The 22,154-nt window shown below is 37.0% G+C and overlaps 1 protein-coding gene across 1 annotated transcript in view; it reads right to left on the bottom strand.

Annotated features, from left to right (window-relative positions):
• Positions 1-22,154, bottom strand: part of LOC135072380 (ATP-binding cassette sub-family G member 1) — a 65,024-nt gene that overhangs the window by 2,973 nt on the left and 39,897 nt on the right. Inside the window, exons 3-9 of the mRNA XM_063966286.1 lie at positions 14,950-15,067; positions 6,864-7,053; positions 4,443-4,588; positions 3,144-3,382; positions 2,511-2,755; positions 1,843-2,011; positions 1,194-1,450 (exon numbers count right to left, since the gene is read on the bottom strand). Coding sequence (XP_063822356.1) covers positions 1,194-1,450; positions 1,843-2,011; positions 2,511-2,755; positions 3,144-3,382; positions 4,443-4,588; positions 6,864-7,053; positions 14,950-15,067 — 1,364 coding nt within the window. The remainder of the gene's footprint in view (positions 1-1,193; positions 1,451-1,842; positions 2,012-2,510; positions 2,756-3,143; positions 3,383-4,442; positions 4,589-6,863; positions 7,054-14,949; positions 15,068-22,154) is intronic.

The raw sequence follows: 22,154 nt of genomic DNA, 5'->3' as shown, positions 1-22,154 counted from the left end.
TTCAACAAATTTTCGACACTCGCAAAGGAATCAAAACCTACAGGATACTTCCCGTAAACTCAGAATCTTGAAATTTGGCATAAAGCATTGTCATATAATGCAAATATAGGAAAAATTGCGAAAATTACATTTTTTTAGTTATATAATATAATAAAAATATTTTAATAAAATGAAACTTACTACCTTATTTCTCACGAACGAATAAAGGTATCAAATTGAAATTTATACCAAATACCTAGATCTATTGTCCCTTTAAGAAGTACAAAAATCAAACTTCTAAGTTAACGCGATCAAAAGATACAGCAGTTTATACCGACACCTTAGACGAATTTCCGTCACACGCTAGGGAATCAAAACCTACAAGGTACTTCCTGTGAACTCAGAATCTTGAAATTCGGCACGAAGCAACGTTATATAGTACAGATAAAGGAAATATTGCGAAAATGATAAATTTGAAGTTATATAAAATTTAAAATATTATTTTTGCTTACATGACATAAAATATTTTTTTAATAATTATAAACTTACTACCTACCCTTTTTCACATGAACGCGTAGAGATATTAAAGTTGAAATTCATATCAAACACTTCTTAAATCTAATTGCCTCTAAACTGTGAGAAATTCTAAATCAACGCAAAAATTCAAAACGCTGAGGTAGGTACCTACCTATAATGCAAATATAGGAAAAATAAATAAATAAAAAATAATCATACCGCATATTTTGAAATTCGCCACTACTCGCAACGGAATCAAGTAAGTAATTTGATTTAATACGTCATAAATTGTAAACCGCTACGTTTGTACGGCGGAACCCTCGGTGTGCGAGCCCGACTCGCACTTGGCCGGTTTTTTTAAAGGGTTGTGGAATCTTTTCTTATTGGCTTGAGGTATTTCTCAAATCAAGTCTTTGTATTCGGTACGAAACATAAATGGTGGATGAATTTAAAAAAAAAAAAGATTATTAGCAATTTGTATTGCCCAAATTACTAATAGTCCCGTTAGCCCCTCGTGGTAAGCTAAATAAGCTTGTGTTACGAGTGGGCTCACGACAATAGTCGAGCGACGGTGGGATTCGAACCCGCGTTCCTCGGATCTCGAGTCGGCCACTCCGACCCCTTCACCATTCGGCTTTCGTGGCTATATCTACGAGTACAAACTACTAGTTACATAAACTATTTGTTTTCATACTTACAACAACACTCAACATAGACGATATCACGGTGCCCATCGACTCTGATATTAAAGCCACCATGATACAAATCGCGGTGAACATCAACACCCTGGGCAATTCCATGGGTTGCGAGGTGAGGGGATACGTGATCCCCAGGTAGATGAGGCTGAAGAATATGGTGGCTGGTGTCCGGGAGACCACCAGCGCCGCGTAGTAAGGCTTCAGCCCGTACCACCGGTTGAAGTACTCTCGCTTCACTAGTTGAACTTCTTTGGGAACTGAAATTGGACATGAGCGTATCGTGAGTCTAGTGGTATTTTGTTGATAGACAATAGCTAGGTAAGCTTTCAAATTTAAAACCATTTTATTTAGATTAAGAAAACACTACCCACATGACCCTGGGAATTAGCTTAACGGCTTGTTGACGATGGAAAGATTGAGAAACTAACCATCAAATTCAAGTGTTTGTGAACGACAACTATCCCAACTTATGACTTTTTTCATGTGGTTTATTCTTTGTATACTTTGAACATACTACTCTCACTAAAAACATATTTTACAACCTCGTTAGGACATTATCTAGTCCGCCGCATAATATTATTTAAACTACTATGCGAGTAAGCGTCTTGGTTAAATTAAAGCGATGACAAAGATATCGTTTCCAACTTACACGCCAACAGAACAGGCATCATAGGGATGTACAGCATGGCGATGATGCAGGCGTAGCAGAAGCCGAAGTTGAAGATGGTCTTGGAGGCGTCGTAGCCCATCTGGAAGAACAGCAGCGCCACGATGAAGCCCAGGAACAGGTGCAGCCCCACCCGCAGCCACAGGTAGCCCTGGGGTAGAAAAACAAGATAAAATTAACAATTCAAAGATAGGTGATAGTTGGTTATAGAATGAGACGCAAATTGTAATAAAGATAATGTTGGTTCTATCGTCACTTTCAAGACTTAACTTAATTAGGTAAATACCAAATAAGTCGCACGAAGTGCTGAAAGTCTAAAATATGTTAGCGTGAAGTCCTGAAAGTGTATCGAGCTTATTGAAACTTGAATACCGCAGTGCGATATTAGTACGAGCATCCAAAATATCTTCAGCTGAAGTTGGTCGAATTTAACAAATAAGTATTGTATCGCGTCTCTTACGCAAATAAATGATTTCTATTCTATTCTAAACTCTGATGATCGAAGTAGCTTGATACGAATAACATCAGACAGCAATACCTTCCATCTATTCTTTACACTAGATGTGGTAAAAATCGTTCGCTAAATCTCCTACTTTACTAATTTAGTAATCAGAGGAATCAAATGAATAACATCTTGGGGTAAGGCTTACCTTATTTCTAACCGTCTGTAGCAGCATCCGTCGTAGCAGCACCAAGAACTGCTCGCACGCCGTGCTGCCGTGCTTATAGCTGTGCTTCTCCACCACTCCTCCAGCGTTCAGCTGTTCTAACTCCAGGTCTTCGAAGACCGCCTCGTCCGCCGCGAAGTCTCGCCACCGCTGGCACCTGCCGTTCTCGACGGCTGCCACCATTCTATCGGCGTGTGGACCATACTCCCCGCTGGATACTTCTATTACTGTAATAGAAATATTATTAGTTTCCCATTACAATACTTCTTGTATTGTAATGGGAAACTAATAAACAGCCTGCGCAAGTTGCGATAAAATATGTGGCTGAAGATCGAACACTAGGTAATGTTCATTACCCTAAAATGGAAACAAGAAATCGGTTCACAATTGACGGAGTTCTGCAGTAACATACATACAACAAAAACATAAGTTACTACAATCGGATTGAGAACCTCCTTCTCCTTTTTTAAAGTCGGTTAAAAAGCAGACAGACATTCGTTAGATGTGATTTTGTTTGACCATTGCTCGATTGCATGTTATTAAAGAGGTGACAAATAATAAACTGACCTAGAAAACAAAGAAAAGAAGGAGCACTTTAGTAGCATAAACACTTACTAAAATCAGCAGGGTTATAAGTAGTCGGGCATGGAAGCTGGAGTTCATTTAGGAACGGCACCACGCCACCAGAGGTGCCCTGATAGGCACACCTGCCGTCTGCCACCACGTACACGTGGTCGAACTCCGCGAAGAGCCGTGCGGAGGGAGTGTGGAGGGAACACACCACGGTGCGACCTCCTCGCGCCACCCGCTTCAGGAGTGATACGCAGGTCGATGAAGCTACGTCGTCTAGCCCTCTGCAAGAATACATCATCATCTGGTTATTAAGTATCTAATACAGGAGGACGAATCAGAAATGAGGAGATCCGTAAACGAACTAAAGTCGCTGACATAGCCCGACGGATTAGCAAGCTGAAGTGGCAATGGGCAGGGCACATAGTACGCAGAACTGACGGCCGATGGGGCAGACAGGTTCTGGAATGGAGGCCGCGTACCGGAAAACGCAGCGTGGGACATCCACCTACAAGGTGGGCCGACGACATCGTAAAGGTAGCAGGGAAGCGCTGGACGCAGGCCGCTACCAATCGATCGACATGGAAAGCATTGGGGGAGCCAGGCCTATGTTCAGCAGTGGACGTCCTATGGCTGAAATGATGATGATGACAGGAGGACGACCCTCTAATTTACCAGACGAAAATGAAGATTAGGACTACATTCCCCACATTGCTACACTGGCCAGATTTAGAGATTTAATGGGGGAGATAAGATTACAAGAACACCATCCAAAAACCTTTGGCCTGATCATCACTTTCCATCAGGTGAGCTGCAGGCCAAGAGTTTTCTCATTGTGGACAACAAAAGCAATATATTTTACGCGTTTCAATACAATTTAAAAAATCTTAACTTGTTGCGTTTCTCCATTAAAACACTCGTGATTCTCCATTACAAAAAAACAATACAATTTAAAGTAAAAAGTGCAAACACGTTAGAAATAAATGGTAAAATAAACTATGCACTTTGTATTTTGAACTTTGCCCCCAGTAATTGGACAATCAAATGTTAATTATAACGTAAGTTTGCTGTAAATAACACAATGTGCTCGTGCCCGAAGAAAAAATAATCGTTACTTAATTTAATCTTTAATCTTTCAACTTAGTCATGATCATGTCTTTTAAAATTGGACCTACCGATGCGAAAAGGAACTAAAGAGCTCGTAAAATAATTTAAATTCGATTAGTAGCCCTTCAAGTATGTACCAGCGAATCGAGACTCAAAGGAAATCAATAACGCGTTCTCATGCGTCTACATAGGGTTTTTGAAATATCGTTCAGACTTGTAAAATATCATTTAACTTACGTAGTTGGCTCGTCGAGGAAGATGACTGGGGGATTGTTGAGTAGCTCCAACGCGATGGACAGACGCTTCCGCTCCCCGCCCGATAGCCTCTCGGTCGCTGTGTTCCTTGCTTTTGCTAGCCTTAGCAGCTGGACTATTTCTTCTACCTGAAATACATGTAAATCATGGTAATTAATGTGATGAACGTCCACCCACAAAAGTAGACCGACGACATCAAAACCGGCCAAGTGCGAGTCGGACTCGCGCACCGAGGGTTCCGTACAAACCTGCAAGGTTTACAAAGTTCGTTCATTACGACAATCGAGTCATAACTATGGTATTTTTATTGCAAAATGAAATTCATAACATTACAATGGGGAAAGTAACTACTTAAAAGGAGAATGCCCAAAAGTGGTATCGCTCGAAATCTAATTGTACATTGAGGGTACCACACCGTAAATTCCTTTCTTCATTTGTAATTATTTGCGAAAGTAGTAAGAAATTGTAAAACCTCCGGAATAAAATCCGATTTTAATAAAAAGTATTGTAACAATGAGCTGCAATTAGCAACACCTATCACCGAGCAACGACACTACGTAGTTCGCACGGTTGTCAATAGATGACGCTGTTCGTAGTTAGCTCGCGGTATCATTTGATTTTTTCCTGTCCTTAAGTAGTCAGGGCTAACCACAAATCCCTTTCCCCTTGCAAAATGGTATAAATAACATTGGTATGCACGCAAGATTATTTTGTGTTTATATCTGATCCTTATCAAATAACGCTAGCTTTGGCGTAGCTAGGGTTTTTTTTTAGGCAGGGTAACTATCTACAAATATAAAACAAGTATTCTAAGGTAAAACCTGTAGCTATGCCAATGGACACCATTCATTTCACTTAAACCAAAATTACGTCAAAGTCCGGAGTTTTATAAAAAAAAAATATGCGGTATGATTATTTTTTATTTATTTATTTTTCCTATATTTGCATTATAGGTAGGTACCTACCTCAGCGTTTTGAATTTTTGCGTTGATTTAGAATTTCTCACAGTTTAGAGGCAATTAGATTTAAGAAGTGTTTGATATGAATTTCAACTTTAATATCTCTACGCGTTCATGTGAAAAAGGGTAGGTAGTAAGTTTATAATTATTAAAAAAATATTTTATGTCATGTAAGCAAAAATAATATTTTAAATTTTATATAATTTCAAATTTATCATTTTCGCAATTTTTCCTTTATCTGTACTATATAACGTTGCTTCGTGCCGAATTTCAAGATTCTGAGTTCACAGGAAGTACCTTGTAGGTTTTGATTCCCTAGCGTGTGACGGAAATTCGTCTAAGGTGTCGGTATAAACTGCTGTATCTTTTGATCGCGTTAACTTAGAAGTTTGATTTTTTTACTTCTTAAAGGGACAATAGATCTAGGTATTTGGTATAAATTTCAATTTGATACCTTTATTCGTTCGTGAGAAATAAGGTAGTAAGTTTCATTTTATTAAAATATTTTTATTATATTATATAACTAAAAAAATGTAATTTTCGCAATTTTTCCTATATTTGCATTATATGACAATGCTTTATGCCAAATTTCAAGATTCTGAGTTTACGGGAAGTATCCTGTAGGTTTTGATTCCTTTGCGAGTGTCGAAAATTTGTTGAAAATATCGACATAATCGGCTGTATCTTTTGATTGGCTTGGCTTAGAAGTTTGATATTTTTACAGCTTAAAGGGACAATAGACCTGAGTATTTCATGTGAATTTCAGCTTGATACGTTCACGCGTTCTTGAGATAAAGGGTCTTGACAGAAGGACGGACGGACAACAAAGTGATCCTATAAGGGTTCCGTTTTTCCCTTTTGAGGTACGGAACCCTAATAAAGGTAGCAGGAAGGCGCTGGACGCAGGCCGCTACCAATCGATCAACATAGAAATCATTGGCGGAGGCCTATTTTCAGCAGTGGACGATGAAAGTATTTAAGTAGGTAGGTACAAATGTTTGTATCCGTTACCTGGTACCTATAGTACAAGCTTTGCTTAGTTTGGAACTAGATGACGCAGTGCAAAATATCCAGTGATATTTATTTATTTCAAATGACAATTTATGGATGACGTAATGATTCAATATTCATTTAAATATTTAAGGATACTTCGTTGAAGTAAATAAATAGACAAAAGTAGTGACTTTATTTTGTACAATGAAATAACATTTTAAGGAAGGAAAAACAGCGTTTGGTTTTAAATATTACAAGTTTTTAAATAGAATTACGAGTATTTATGACACAAAAGTGTGACGAAAATAAACCAAACATACGACTATGTGAGATATCATGGCCGATAAGTTATTGTTAGAATTAAAACGTATGATGTCAAAGATTATTTGTATTATTTGTAGCTTTTGGAAATCAATTTACATTTAACAAGGACTTAAAAGGCTGCACTTACAATGACAAGTTTCTTCTGCTTATTGATACCAGTCCCAAGCTTCAGATCGGCAGCAATGAGCATGGCCTCGTGTACCGTAATAAAAGGCTGGAGCAGGTCCTCCTGCATGATGTACCGGGATAGCTTCCTGAACTGCTTCAGATTACGAGGCTCCCCATTGGTGCATATCATTCCACTGGCACCGTTGACTCTGAAACCAAAAAATAGTTCTTCATCATCATGATTATCGAGTCATTTAGCCTCCACTGCAGAAGAATTTATCAGAAACTCTTTGCTTTATCAGTGACTAATGAAGGAATCGGCCTACACTCCCCAGTTCCCCACGTGTGCCAGACGGATTGGGAAGGCCTGATGTTCGCATATTAGTCGCCTCTTACGCAGTGCCGAATTAAGACCACTTGATGCCCTAAAGGTGGCGGTTCGCGTCGTGACAAAGACAAACGACTGCGACAAGAGACCGAGAGGCGGGAAACTGCGACTGTTACTTGAGTTATGCCCGTTTTCACCATCAATCCCTAATTTTTAAGTGACCCCTATGATAACAAAATTACTGTTATGTGATACCATAGGGGTTACTTAAAAATTGGGGTTTGCTGGTGAAAACGGGCATTAGTTCTTTATCTCCTGTCTCTACCTTACTTGCGAACTGACGCTTTAAGCAATCCACGTGTGCTGCCTAGTAACATAATATCGGTCTAGAAAAAAAACGTATTTATACAACAAAATAGATCATATTACGTAGTACCTACCTGAAAATAGGAAAAACCAAATATTTTTTTATAATTGAAATGACTTGCGACTTTTAGGTACAGGTCTTGGTCTTCAGGGAAATTAGTTTTTATGTAGTAGTTAATATTGTTTGGTGCCCCCCAAGACGTGATGCCCTAAGTAATTGCGTAATTTGCTTAAGGGTCAATCCGGCACTGCTCTTACGACATCCATATGAAAAGTAGAGGTGGTCCAATTCTACTCTACGTTACTAAATAAAGATTTTTGATTTGATTTGACTACACTCTCTCTGAGCAACTGCAGGATCACGCGGCAAACTAGTTTCGCACACGTGTTTTTGATGAGATATTTTATTATCTTTTGAAGGCCAGTACTTTTTATGTGAAAAGTCACGAGTCAAAGTTTATGTAGTTGTCAAGACCAGTTATTTCAGGATCTAGAATGTCTAGACAAAAACGGAGAATCAGTTCACTGTGTAAATGTCAAATTCTACGAATATTCGATTTCGTTCCTGTGTGGTCTATAGATAGTCGTTGTCGTCGTTTCAGCCGAAAGACGTCCACTGCTGGACAAAGGCCTCCCCCAAGGATTTCCACAAAGACCGGTCCTGCGCCGCTTGCATCCAGGTACTTCCCGCGACCTTCACCAGATCGTCGGTCCACCTAGTGGGAGGCCTGCCCACGCTACGTCTTCCAGCTCGTGGTCGCCACTCAAGAACTTTCCTGCCCCAGCGGCCATCAGCTCTTCGAGCTATAGATAGTACAGACAGTAAAAGTAATTTGCGATATTAAGAGTATGAAGTAATGAAAGGGTTCGGCTTCGCACATTGCTGAGCTTTTTCAGTGGTTTTTATGTCATTGCCTGAATTATGATAGCAATGACATTGCTATCATAATTCAGGCAACACAAAAGTTGCAGTGGTAGGAACGAAATGAGGGTATAGTTCCGTCCGGTAGGACTTTATTGCATTAAATCTGTCGGTCGTTTGGTGTAGTGATTTCGGAACGAACTACTATTCCGAGAGGTCCCGGTTTCGATTCCCGGACGGGCGGAAATTGAAATGATGAATTTTAATTTCTGTGACGGGTCTGGGTGTTACTATGTAATATGTATGTATTTACAAAAAAATATTTAAGTATGTTTAGGTTATCCGTTGTCTAGTACCCATAGTACAAGCTTTGCTTAGTTTGGAGCTAGAAGCGTAGTGTAAAAACACTTTTGTCATTGCCTTTTAACTATAAATCATTGCATTATGAAAAGAATAAACGATAATCATATTTGTGTGTATTACTCATACATCACATCTCACAAGGCTTAGCTAATTGCTTTTTATTAACACACTGTGAATTATGCGAACTACAATAGAATTGCTATTTCCTTGTACTATAAAAATACAACTACACAGAGATAACATTGACACTTTGATCTCATTAGCTATAATTGACTTAAATGCTTAATTGAATCCATGATTATATTAAAATTGCAAGTAACATTACTAAGGACTTTCTGTAACGACTAACCTATCATAAATATAGACTAAGGCCCGATTCGACCAAACTTTTATCCGAGAATAACTCCTGGTATGAATGCCACATTGACAGTTTTCGTATGGGAAATATGTCAAAACTGACGATTTATTCTGAGATTAATATTTACTCTTGTTTGGTCGAATCCACCCTAAGCCACTAGATAAAACTAGATTAAACAAAACATGACTGAGATTCTTGCGCTGTTTCTTCTCAGCACTGACTATTACTTATTCTGTGGCACTGGCCCATTTATTGTCCTGAAGCAGTGGTAGGGTTAATACTGGGACGTGTAAAAGCGCTTTTTAAAAGCCTATTTGCAAAAATAAATGAGTTTTATGAGTTTTTTTTTCATGACCTTACAATTGCTTTTGTTTCCCGCATTTCATAATTTATGATATTGTGTCTACGATCTTAAAATTGGGACCAATTATTATTTGTTGAGTTAGTTTAATTATTTGTTGAGTAACATACAAACAATATCAATAATTACGGAGATAAAGTCCACCTTGAACCAACTAGATGAACTGGTTCGGTAGCCGAAAACACGCGCTTCGAGGATGTCTTATAGAACAAAATTTATATATTTTCCTGCTTAAAATGTTGTTTGGACATTTGATTGATGTTAGTAATTCTAATAATCGTAATGTTAAGAACATACGTAGACATCGTTTTCCAAGAAAATATATAATAATATTTTATACACACACATATTATGATACTAGCTTTCCGCCCGCGGCTTCGCCTGCGTGGAATTTTGTCTGTCACAGAAAGAAATTATCGCGCGCGTCCCTGTTTCAAAAATCGGGATAAAAACTATCCTATGTCCTTTCTTTTTGGGACTCATACTATCTCTATGCCAAATTTCATCAAAATCGGTTCAGTAGTTTAGGCGTGAAAGCAAGACAGACAGAGTTACTTTCGCATTTATAATATTAGTATAGATATTTGTTACTTCATTGTGGTTTATCATACAAACCGCACTGACCTTTATTATACATATTTATACAAAAACGATTGGTGCATGCGTTAGTTTCTTGACCTCAACACTAATAAACTATTCTTTATATTTTTGCATGTTAACTGAAATTTTTCGTCCTAAAATATTAATGGAGTGAGATCACCTTATGACTGTACCGTTTAACTTCACGAAGTTAGTCATGGTTAAATAAAATTGTTATTGTAATTTACATTGGAATGTTTGACGGATAGTTTACTTTGTGTTCCTATTTACATTTTATATTAGCACTGAAGGCAGTTAAAGTATTATTGTAGCTATGGTTACTGTTGGCGCTTCTCGGGTCCTCGGGCTTCTTCGACATCGATCGGCCATCATCGTCTCCGCGCGAGGCGCCGGCACACTCCGTACGTGCCCGACGCCCACTCAGCCTCACGACCGTCACCGGTGTCAGACGCGGCCCTCCCACGTAGGCGCGAACTAGCGATATATTTATAATCATTACACCTATGAAATACAGTCCGCCTTTAATTTATATCTAACGTCTAGTAAGACCCTAACAGTTACGACAAGTAAACTAGCAAATACAGGTTGAAAGAGAGAATCTAAATGTAACTATAACTTATTATAAACATTATGCAACGTCCTTGTGTTCCAAGAGTAAAATACATAAAATTAAATCCCACCAAGAGTAAAATTAAATGTAAAAATAACTGCTATTTTAACTTATTTAAACAACTCTGCCACATTACTGATTACAGTGCTACGTACGATTTTAACTCGCACGTGTTTTCGCAAACCTACCGATTTCCACTAGCATTCCTATCATTCACACAAAAGTTTTTGCAATTATCGTACATAATACCTATTTTTATTGTAATGTAATTAATGTGCTGGTTACTGGACAATCCCAAAAAGGGACCAACCAAGCCCTTTTAAATGGGTCATTCTACGATAGGGTAGGTGAAAAGAAAAAAAAAGTAAAATCCACTTTTTTAATTATTTATGGTATCAAAAATATTTGTCTAATATAAAGAATCTTATAAAAAATAACGACAGAGATCAAACTTAATTATTAAAGGACAATGTTCGTTCTCCATACATTGTTCGCCGTTAGATCAACAGTGCCGAAAAAATACTTTCTAGGTTCTAAATGACACAAATCTTTATGTAAGAACAATTATTCCTGGCGGACCAATTCTATAAACTTATTGATAGCAATATTGTTATCATAACCTCTTACTTACTAGTATTGTATTATAATATTGTATGCACATCGATTTGGGAGATGTTCTGTATTGTAGTTGTCGCAGCCAAATTGTATTATAATATTGGACGGGTTTTGGAAATAGCTCGGCGTTCCACTTTTATCATTTACTTACTTACATTTTGCACGTAAATAAATAACATGAATCCTATGTTTACTTTCCACTCTTGACATTTAACACGTGACTTACCAAACTAACTATCTCCACGGTTACCGTCTTAGTCTATGCATGACTAGGGATTGAACAACTTTTAATTGAATATTATTAACAATTCTCGATAATTTTTATCGATTGAAAAATATTCGGTATTTGAATCGAAAGGTATATTCAATTTTATCAATATCAAAATATTCAATTTTAATAATAAAATAAATATTATTTACTACCACCTATGAAATGTTCTGAAAATTGCCTGGAGCGCTCCCCCAATCCTGGGTTTTCCCTTTCCAAACTGAGAGGACATCATTTTGGTTCTATCGATACATTATAAAGGTAGGTACTTAATATTTGAAATGTATTACCAATTATTGTTATAAGCATTTTGAGTGAATAAAACTTTCAATTCTATTAGAACTTTAGACATTTCTCTCACTTTAAGCGGCATTGGATTTTTCATCGGATTTTGAAACTGTTACAGATAATTATATTAAAGATGATCCCATATTTATGTCATTGTCAATATCAGTATTATGATCACAATTCTTTTTATTTTATTCATGACCTTTTAGACCAGTTGGACACATTAGATAGCTTCTTGTAGTATCGTGCAATATATTTTTAACTTTTAATTAAAATCTAGTCATACTGTAGCAATTTGGACGATTTATTTTATTTACAAGATCGGTATCTTATTGTCTATGATGACCGCAATCAACATCACTATTACGTGGATTCCTAACAATGAAGTACGGCATTGCCTTGTGCCGATTTTACATAGATTTTATCGACACAAATTATGGAACTTCATAGGATATGGAGCAGGCCACGCCCTAAAATGTCCGGATGTCGTCATAGTATTATGGAATACATATAAAAGACTTTTATTATTTCATTTTCTAATCCTCAAGTGTCCATTACAATCTAATTAATATTTATGTATTCAAAAAGTAAGAGATCAATTTTGATACTTTACTGCTGTGCCCAGGAATCTGAGGCCGTTTCTGACAATGTCCTTTTAAAATGAACTTTTTTTAAATAATGAGATAGACAGAAGTGACCTTAAAATCGACAAATATGACACTTTGTGTTGTAGGTCCTAAGAATTATAAAAATTGAAACAAAATCAAGCCGTAATATTATAGCCTTTAACGTTAAAAACTAGTTCTCAGTCTCAAATAATTAAAGGTAATCAAAAGTTTAGAATTAAAAAAATAAGAAACAATGTCGTCAGAAAATAAATCATTTCTGTCGACGAATCAAAAAATAGCCTCATCACTAGGCGATGACATTAAATGAATGCGTTTTTGTTTTGCGGAATTAGGAAGATCGTCAAATACTTGAAACTGAGTCTCAGAAATGTTTTATATAAATAAAAAAAATGTTGCATGCAATACTTCATGCATGGCAATATGAACAGAGCGATCACAACAAATACGTTTCGTTCTACCGATTTTGTAATAAAATTTATAAATATTGGACAAAAAAAATCACAAACTACTGTTTTTTATTTTGAAATCACTAATGTTTCATGTTATAAAAAATTATTGCATTTGCAATTTCTCATTGCTAACAATCATGTTTTTATTGAATAATTTTCAAAGAACGAAATGCTCTTGATAGATTTGACCAAATATCGAGCCCTAAAATCGTAATAATATGCATAACTGGCAGAAAAAAGTTAAACAATCAGGTTTCTGTCTGATAGCGCTATTTTAAAATTCTTTAATAATTTAGACGGAAGCATGGATATAATTGTAGTGCCACGATGTCACAGACAGATACGTACATATCACACACACAATAAAACCTTCTGTTTGAGTCAGGAATTAATTGAAAACAGTATTAAAAACATGAATATATCATTTCTGTCGACAAAACTATAGACAAGTGTGACATAGACAGAAATGACAATTTGAAGTAATTTGAAAATTGTGGTTTTAATTTTGCAGTTAGATTGTAAATAATCTAGGCACAGTAAATAATTCCACATTTGAACAAGGGCATGTGATAAAAACATCTCTAATAAGTAACATATTTTAATTATATGTTTTTTAGAAGTGACACTTCAACTTTGAGATGATGTAGAACCACTCTTAAAATATAATTAACTGGTGCAATACTCTCTTTGCAGAAAAAAATGTCTCTGTACAATAACAAGTGGGTTGAGGTGTTGTCATAAAATATAAATTAATGTTCCCACCATTAAATTTTCTTCATCTTTTGGTAGAAACTTCAACAGTCGACAGGTGTGTCAAAAATCTTATAACAGTTGTAGAATCGTCGGTAATTTCTTATTTTCAGATCGAAATTTATTAATATTTAATAGATATAGTCTTGAGTATGTCTGATTTACTAATCACGACTTGTTATCCCATTTTAATGAACGAGGTTTTTTTTGCAGGTATGCAAACATGAAAAGCCGTGTTCATAACAGTCGACAGAGCGTGATATGTCACATACTATCGGCAGAAAAAAATTTAATAAAACAAATGTCTTTTATGTTTCTTCACATATTTTTTGAAGCTACTAAGTACACTCTTGCTTATAGAAGTTCATAACTAAACGAATACAAACTATTTTACAAGTAATTTCACCTGAACAAAAAAACGGCCTCTTCGTAGAATGACCCAAATGTAACCAAATCGTTTGGTCGCCGTTTTAGCTTCTTAACGAATTCAATACACTCTGCATTCTGCTCACGTTGCTACCCTGCCTACCTTCTTGGCAGCAATATTTTGCCCACACCTGCGAATTCTCTTTTGGGCAAATGCTGCTTTTGTTGTTACAGTCAACACCCTGTATAACAAACGAGGAAACTTATTTCCCAGCCATGACTCATGAATATGTTACAGGGGGCAGAAGTCAACGTCTAATTGAGCGTTTCATAAACATGGTACAATTTGCCATACCAGTTACCTGTCTATTATTGTTATGTGATTTATCTAGTCTAAGTAATTAGTAGACCTTCGTAACTAAATCACTGCTACACAAATTGAATTTATTTACTAGTAGATACATACTAATAGGTCATTTTCAGGGCACTTTTGCCCGTTTTCACCATCAATCCCTAATTTTTAAGTGACCCCTATGTAAACAAAATTCCTATTAAGTGAAAACGGGCATTAAGCTACCTACCTATGGTTACCTATGCTAGATAATCAGGTAGAGAGCAATTGTGATCTTCAAAAGGGTTCTGTTTTCAATTATCAGGAATATCAACTCTCCTTCAAACTACAGTTTCAGTTTATACAGTGGTTATACAGGAGTGCCAACCGATAAAGGTTGAGTTGTCTCGCAAAGGAGTTTCAGGTTTTTGAAATATGTACGAAACCCAAAAATTTATCTGTTTTTGTTGTGCGGTGAGTGAGTAGGCTGGAAATAATGTGGATTCTCTGGAGAATCCAAGATCCAGAGAATCAAGACGTTTTATGATGATGATGACCGACCTGTAACCCGCGAGGATGTTAAGCAGCGTGCTCTTGCCGGCCCCCGAGGGTCCCAAGATGGCGGTCAGCTGGCCCGACCGGAACTCGCCATTGATGCTGCGCAGGATTATCTTTGAACCTGGAAAAGAAAAATAAATTGAATTTGTAAATGGGCTCTTTCCAGCCCGCCTACGATGATAAACTTTTATCGAAGCTTTTTATCGATTTTTAACGATAAGCCCATCGTTCGTTTCAGCCAAATGACGTCCACTGCTGGACAAAGACCTCCCCCAAGGATTACCATAACGACCGGTCCTGCGCTGTCCTCATCCAGGCTCTTCCCGCGACCTTCACCAGATCGTCGGTCCACCTAGTGGGAGGTCTGCCCACGCTACGACTTCCGGCCCATACACTTCCAGCGATAAGCCCACACATACAGGGTGGAAACGATAAGTGATCTCACTCGATTATTTCTAAACTATACAAGATATCAATAAACTAGTTATTGATCCTGAAAGTGCTTCATGAGCTCTATCAAACGGTATTAATAATAGGTTACAGAATAAACTGGATCTATCCGAAACTTCAATGTTTCCAGCTTCCATACATTTGGTAAAGTCACATTATTTTAAAAACTACATATGATATCGTAAAACTGATTACTGATTCTAAAAGTGCTTCACAAACTCTATCCAATGGTATCAATAATAGGTTACAGAATAAACTGGATCTAACCAAAAATTCAATGTTTCCTTCTTCCATACATTTAGTACTACCACAGTCATGACACTCATCTCTTGACAATATTATAGCAAGTAAAGCCTAAAACCAATGTTTTTCATTAATAATTTAAAATAAGAATTCAATTTACGAGTTTATTTTAAGTATTTAATATTAAATTAAAAAAATTACACTTCTAATATTGTGTCTGGCATACATTTAGTATGGAAGCTGGAAACATTGAATTTTCAGATAGATCCAGTTTATTCTGTAACTTATTATTGGTACCGTTTGAAAGAGCTCATTAAGCACTTTCAGGATCAGTAACCAGTTTTTTAATATCTTGTATAGTTAAGAAATAATCGAGTGAGATCACTTAACGTTTCCACCCTGTATTTAGTCGTTTATAAAATCATCGATAAGATTTTAACATGGCGCGATCCTAGCCGGCTGGGCACTTATTACAGTTGCAGGTTTGAAGGTAGTGAGTATTTGTTCCCAGTTTAACTTTTTCTTAGAAAACGATTAAGTCAAGCGGTTCATGCACAAAAAACAGTGCATAAGACTACACATAATTGTAATTGCAAATTAGCACTAATTAGAATGAGGGCTATCGTTTTTTGTTTCATCAGATGGCGCCACTGTAGCGTGAGGTCCTAAACTACGGCTGTCAAAGTTCGTATTACGAGCGCCAAAACTTGTATCTTCATTAGATGATTATATTAGATCATATTTAATACCCTAGAACTAAAATGTAAACGTATTGGCCATGCCACAGTGTTGCAAATAAAATATTTTCTTTCTTTCTTTCTTTCACAGTCATAAAATATGACAATGCTTTCGTGTTTTCAGAGTGGACTTGTCCCCTATAAAAATGCAAATTATTTTGTGTATATGTCACTAGAGCCACCAAATATTCATTTATCATCATATTATAGCCTTTTCTATGAACTGCAAGCACACTCCGTCATACCCACATTGTCTTTATAAACCTCTAAAAAGTAAGTAGAAATATTCACTACATATATCTAAGTCAGGTACACTTTTCGATGTTACGCTGATGTATGAACTGTCCGAAGGCCACTCAACAGTAGGTATACGCCAAATCGTCATTTTTTATTCCATCTGTTATGTTTCCAACAAAATTATTATTTCTATTAGTCTTGAAGCCTGTAAAAAGAAAAACACAGCTGTAATCTGGATAAACAAGCCAACTTTAGACAAGATATTGTTTGTAAATATAAAAAACTAACCTCTGAATTAGCTGTTCTTTCAGACCGTTTAATTTTGCACCTCTTTTTCTTAACTCCACTTTTAAAGCAGTGACATTCATAGATCCGTAATCTGTATTTGCCATAATTAATCTAAAGTATTGTTAATACTCGCAATATTAATTTAATTAGAAATATAAAAGCGCGCGCGTAGCCAACTCGTAAACAAACAGTGACATTTGACGTTTCGAAGACCTCACGCTACACAAGCGCCTCTAGCGGCGATTTCATACGCGATAGCCCTCATTACATGAGGTGCCACAGTGTTAAACTTAGGTGTGCTGTCATCCGAACAATATTGTCCTGAACTTTAACCTAATCTGAAAGCTCACAAAAAACACCGACAAGTACCTATGTACTTTAAATGTGTAAAATGTAAATAAAGACAGAGTTAATGTTTCCTCATACCTACCCATAAGACCAGTGTAAACAATCTAATAACTAATACCACAGAATAATAATCTAATACCTACTACTCCATTGCAACAAAAACTGTTTTCGTTGTAGTCCACTTGACATCACGGCATGACTTTCAAATTTCATCGTATATTATGCGAATATTTTTTAAATAGGTAGATCCATTAACTGAAAACACTCATATACACAAATGTTTTGTATTGCAGGTACAGATTAAGAAGTAGCTGGAAAAGTAGCTCAATCAAGTAAGTTACCATTTTAATTAATGCTACGAGTATGCTCACAGAAGATGTTTCTAAATGATGATAACGTATCAAAAAACCGGCCAAGTGCGTGTCGGACTCACGCACAAAAGGGTTCCGTACCATTGATTTATGATTTTTTTTTTTAATTTAAGTTATTTGTATGAAAGATTACGCGGTAATAAGCGGTTTACGATTTACGAGGTATTAAAAAAAAACTACTTACTAGATCTCGATCAAAACAGTTTTCGTTGGTAGTTTTTATAGTAATGTACATCATATGATTTTTTTAGATTTTTCATTTTCTTATTTTAGAAGTTAGAGGGGGGGGGACCAACTTTTTTCCACTTTGGAAGCGTCTGTCACGCAAACTATTCGGTTTAGAAAAAAAGTATTTTAGAAACCTCGATATCATTTTTGAAGACCACGTATGTGTTTGACAAAAAAAAAGTTTTTGAGTTTCAGTTTTAAGTATGGGGGGGAGCCCCCAATATTTATTATTTTTTTATTTTTGCATCAAAATCTTAATGCGGTTCACAGAATACATCTACTTACCAAGTTTCAACAGTATAGCTCTTATAATTTCGGAAAAAAATGGCTGTGACATACGGACGGACAGACAGACAGACATGACGAATCCGTTTTTTGCCATTTGGCTACGGAACCCTAAAAATTGCTGAACCACGCCTTTCTTCAGTATTGACCGAGGGGTATAGAAACTATAGGTCTATCTCTTAAATCAAAAAATTAGAGTTATGTGAGCGGCACGACAGGGTGTTTTTGTAACGTCAAACGTCAGCGAGCCTTCAGATCTCCTTCAGATTTATATACTCTGTCACGTCATAATTTGGCCAATGTCCCTGTGCCTCTCTCATACCTCAGGCACAGGCTGAGTTAAGCACTAAATAAATAAATAAAATAAAATAAATAAAAAATGTATTTATTGCGAACTATTAGACAGGTACAGGTAGTTAGACTTAGGTACTTATTTATTTTTATTTTATTTTATTTTATTTGGGATAACAAACAATTGCGCAATATTGCAAATTTATACAACTGCTGAACATTAAATAAACTTATACTATTACGCAACCAGCACTATTATCCTCATAGTAATATTACAAACTTATTTTGGTACAAGCTAACCAAGCAAACAAACAGTGTTATATGTGCTTTAACTTAATGCAAAGAAGAGAAAAAACAAATACAATTAAGGTACATTCGTTAATACATCAAGGATGCACTTTCTGAACTTTGAGGGAGACACTACAAATAAATCGATATCAGTAAAATATTTGTTGTATGCATCCATTAATCGCCATAAAGGAGCTCTTTTGCCAGCGTTAGTTCGACATCGTTTAGGAGCAAAAAGTCTGTGAGTGTAAGCATCTCGTATACGCTGGGAGCGACTGGGGATGCGCAGGTAAATTTGATTAATTAGTTGGTTGCAATCGAAGCCATTACGACAAATTTTAAAGAGAATAGATTGGTCAAGATACAGTCTCCGTTGTTTGAGAGTTAATAACGAGTATTTATCCAAAAGTGATTGATATGAGGCCCATACCTTTACAGATTGGTAATTTAGATTAAGTAGATATTTACGTTGTAAGGTTTCAAGTTGATCACTGTATTTATTGTAAAATGGGTTCCAAACACATGTAGCATACTCCACCTGAGGTCTTACGAGTGATTTGTATAGTAACAGGTGAGTACTTAGCTTCTTGAAAGAACTGCAGGTACGTCTCAGCAATCCAAACATTTGAAAACCCCTAGCAGTGATGTAGTCGACGTGAGCATCAAAATGCAATTTAGAGTCGAAGAGTACACCTAAATCTTTGATTAAAGAGACTCGTTCCAGAGGAGTGTTACAAAGCACATAGTCATATTGAATGGAGTTGATTTTTTTAGTGAAGGATATAACTTTGCATTTAGGTATGCTCAAGTGAAGTTTATTGGCTGAACAGTAAGCAGTTAGTCGGTCCAGGTCCTCCTGTAATTTGACACTATCGTCAATGCAAGTTATTTTACGAAACACCTTAAGATCGTCTGCGTATAATAAAAAGTTACTGTGTCTAAAACAGGTGTTTATATCATTAATGAAGAGTACAAAGAGTAGAGGACCCAGGATCGATCCTTGCGCCACACCAGAGGTCACGCTGACCACATCTGAGCTGAACCCTTGGACAACAACCCTCTGAGTTCTATTTTTAACATAGGAGGTAATCCAACGGAGCAGACTTCCACGGATACCGTTATATGCAATTTTTTGTAAGAGTAATGTATGGTCCACCTTGTCAAAAGCCTTGCAAAAATCTGTGTAAATTGTATCAACTTGCTGTCTATTATCCATATTTTCAAACAAGGAATTTGAATACAAAATTAGGTTACTTACTGTTGAACGATTTCGAACGAATCCATGCTGTTCGGGGATGATAGTATTGTGTAGGGTGGGATAGATTGCCTTATGAACCAGCTTCTCCAAGACTTTTGACAAGGTAGACAACAAGGAAATTGGCCTATAGTTGGTAACATCGTGTTTGGCACCACCTTTATATACAGGAATAACATTAGCAGTCTTCCACGCTTGAGGCACAATTCCTTCCTTCAGACTACGATTAAATAAATGAAACACTAGAGTACTGATAGACTTAGCGGTATGTTTTAGGAAGAAAGCAGGTAGGCCATCCGGCCCAGGACCCTTCGCAACATCCAAGCATTTGAGGGAAGAAACTATATTTTCTTTAGTAAGAATCAAGTCGGAGAGAATTATTTGATTATTGGTTGGAGACACAAAGTTAACCGAAGCACTGGTATCTGTAGGTTCGTATACTGAGCTGAAAAAATTTGAAAATAATTTACATACATTTTCAGGTCCATTGCCAACCTCGTTACTAAATGACATTGTGTCAGGTACGCCACAGTTCTTCTTGTTGCTCTTAACAAAGGACCAGAATTTTTTTATGTCATTTCGCAAAGAAGTTTCGATGTAATTAAGATAATTACTGTAGCATTCAACTGAAAGTGACTTGAATCTTTTACGATATAGGGAGAATTGCTCATTAGGCCAGTAGAATTAAACACAAAAATTGATTAAATCGGAAATAATTCCTACAAAAGAGTTTTTTGCTTTAATGGCTTCATTGGTTGCCCATTAAGACTCTCCTAAGTTTTCGACTTCGACGGAGTTGTGCTTAAGTGGTGGGGGCCCCCGAAAGGGGCGTTTTTTCGGTTTTCCGGTTATACCGCGTAAAGGACTTACCCTATCGAAAAGTGGTCTTTATGACGGTTAAAGGGCACTTAATCCTGCATTGAATAAGACCAAATTCATATGTTTTGGACAAACCGTTCTCGGGCTAAAGTTCGGCAAAGTAGAAAATATACGTATAATTAATGACCCTCTCCACGTCCAATGGCTTGTTACCCACATGCTTCCAAGCCTTGTAAAGGGTCGCCTTAACCAGTGTAACCCTAACAAGGCTCACGAGTTTGATTCGCTTATCCTTGTTCGTCACAGCCGTTCCTTAACTGCGGTTGCTGCACCTCTTCCTGGCACTCTCCTGAACGACTCTGTGTAACCTAATGTGGCTGCCCCTTTTCCTTGTACCCTCCTGTACGATTTCATTGCTTAGCCATATGCCTGGTCCAAGGTTCGACGCCACAAAATCAACTTCGTACGAGTGAAAATAGTTTAAATACTATTTCCCGTGCTTGCAACATTTTTCTTTACTGCTTCGCCTCTATTAGTCGTAGAGTGATTGTATATATCCTATAGCCTTCCTCAATGTATGAGCTATTCAACACAAAAATAATGATTTCAATCAAACTAGTAATTCTTAAGATTAGCGCGTTCAAACAAACAAACAAAAAACTCTTCAGCGTTTTAATATGAACTTGTTGTTGTTGATTTTTGGCGTCGAACCTTAGACCAGGCATACGGCTAGGCAACGTAGTCATGCAGGAGGATACAAGGAAGAGGGGCAGCCACAGTAGGTAACACAGAGTCGTTCAGGTGAGTGCCAGGAAGAGGTGCAGCAACCGCAGTTAAGGAACGGCTGGGACGAACAAGGATAGGCGCATCAAGCTCGTAAGCCTTGATAGGGTTACACTGGTTGAGGTGGCCCTTTTCAAGACTAGGAAGCCTGTGGGTAACAAACCATTGGACATGGAGAGGGTCATTAATTATACGTATATTTTCTACTTTGCCGAACTTTAGCGCGAGAACGGTTTGTCCAAAACATATGAATTTGGTCTTATTCAATGCAGGATTAAGTGCCCTTCAACCGTCATGAAGACCACTTTTTGATAGGGTAAGTCCTTTACGCGGTATAACCGGAAAACCGAAAAAATGCCCCTTTCGGGGGCCCCCACCACTTAAGCACAACTCCGTCGAAGTCGAAAACTTAGGAGAGTCTTAATGGGCAACCAATGAAGCCATTAAAACAATAAAATCTTTTGTAGGAATTATTTCCGATTTAAAAGCTAATTCTACTGGACTACATAGTCTGCTATGTTTTTGTATTTTTTATATTTTATCCAGGCTTTTCCCTTGTTTTTAAAAACGTGTATCAAGGGGCGA

This window comes from Ostrinia nubilalis, chromosome 6 (assembly GCF_963855985.1).
Source record: "Ostrinia nubilalis chromosome 6, ilOstNubi1.1, whole genome shotgun sequence".
NCBI lineage: Eukaryota > Metazoa > Arthropoda > Insecta > Lepidoptera > Crambidae > Ostrinia > Ostrinia nubilalis.
This window is presented reverse-complemented; position numbering and strand designations above follow the sequence as displayed.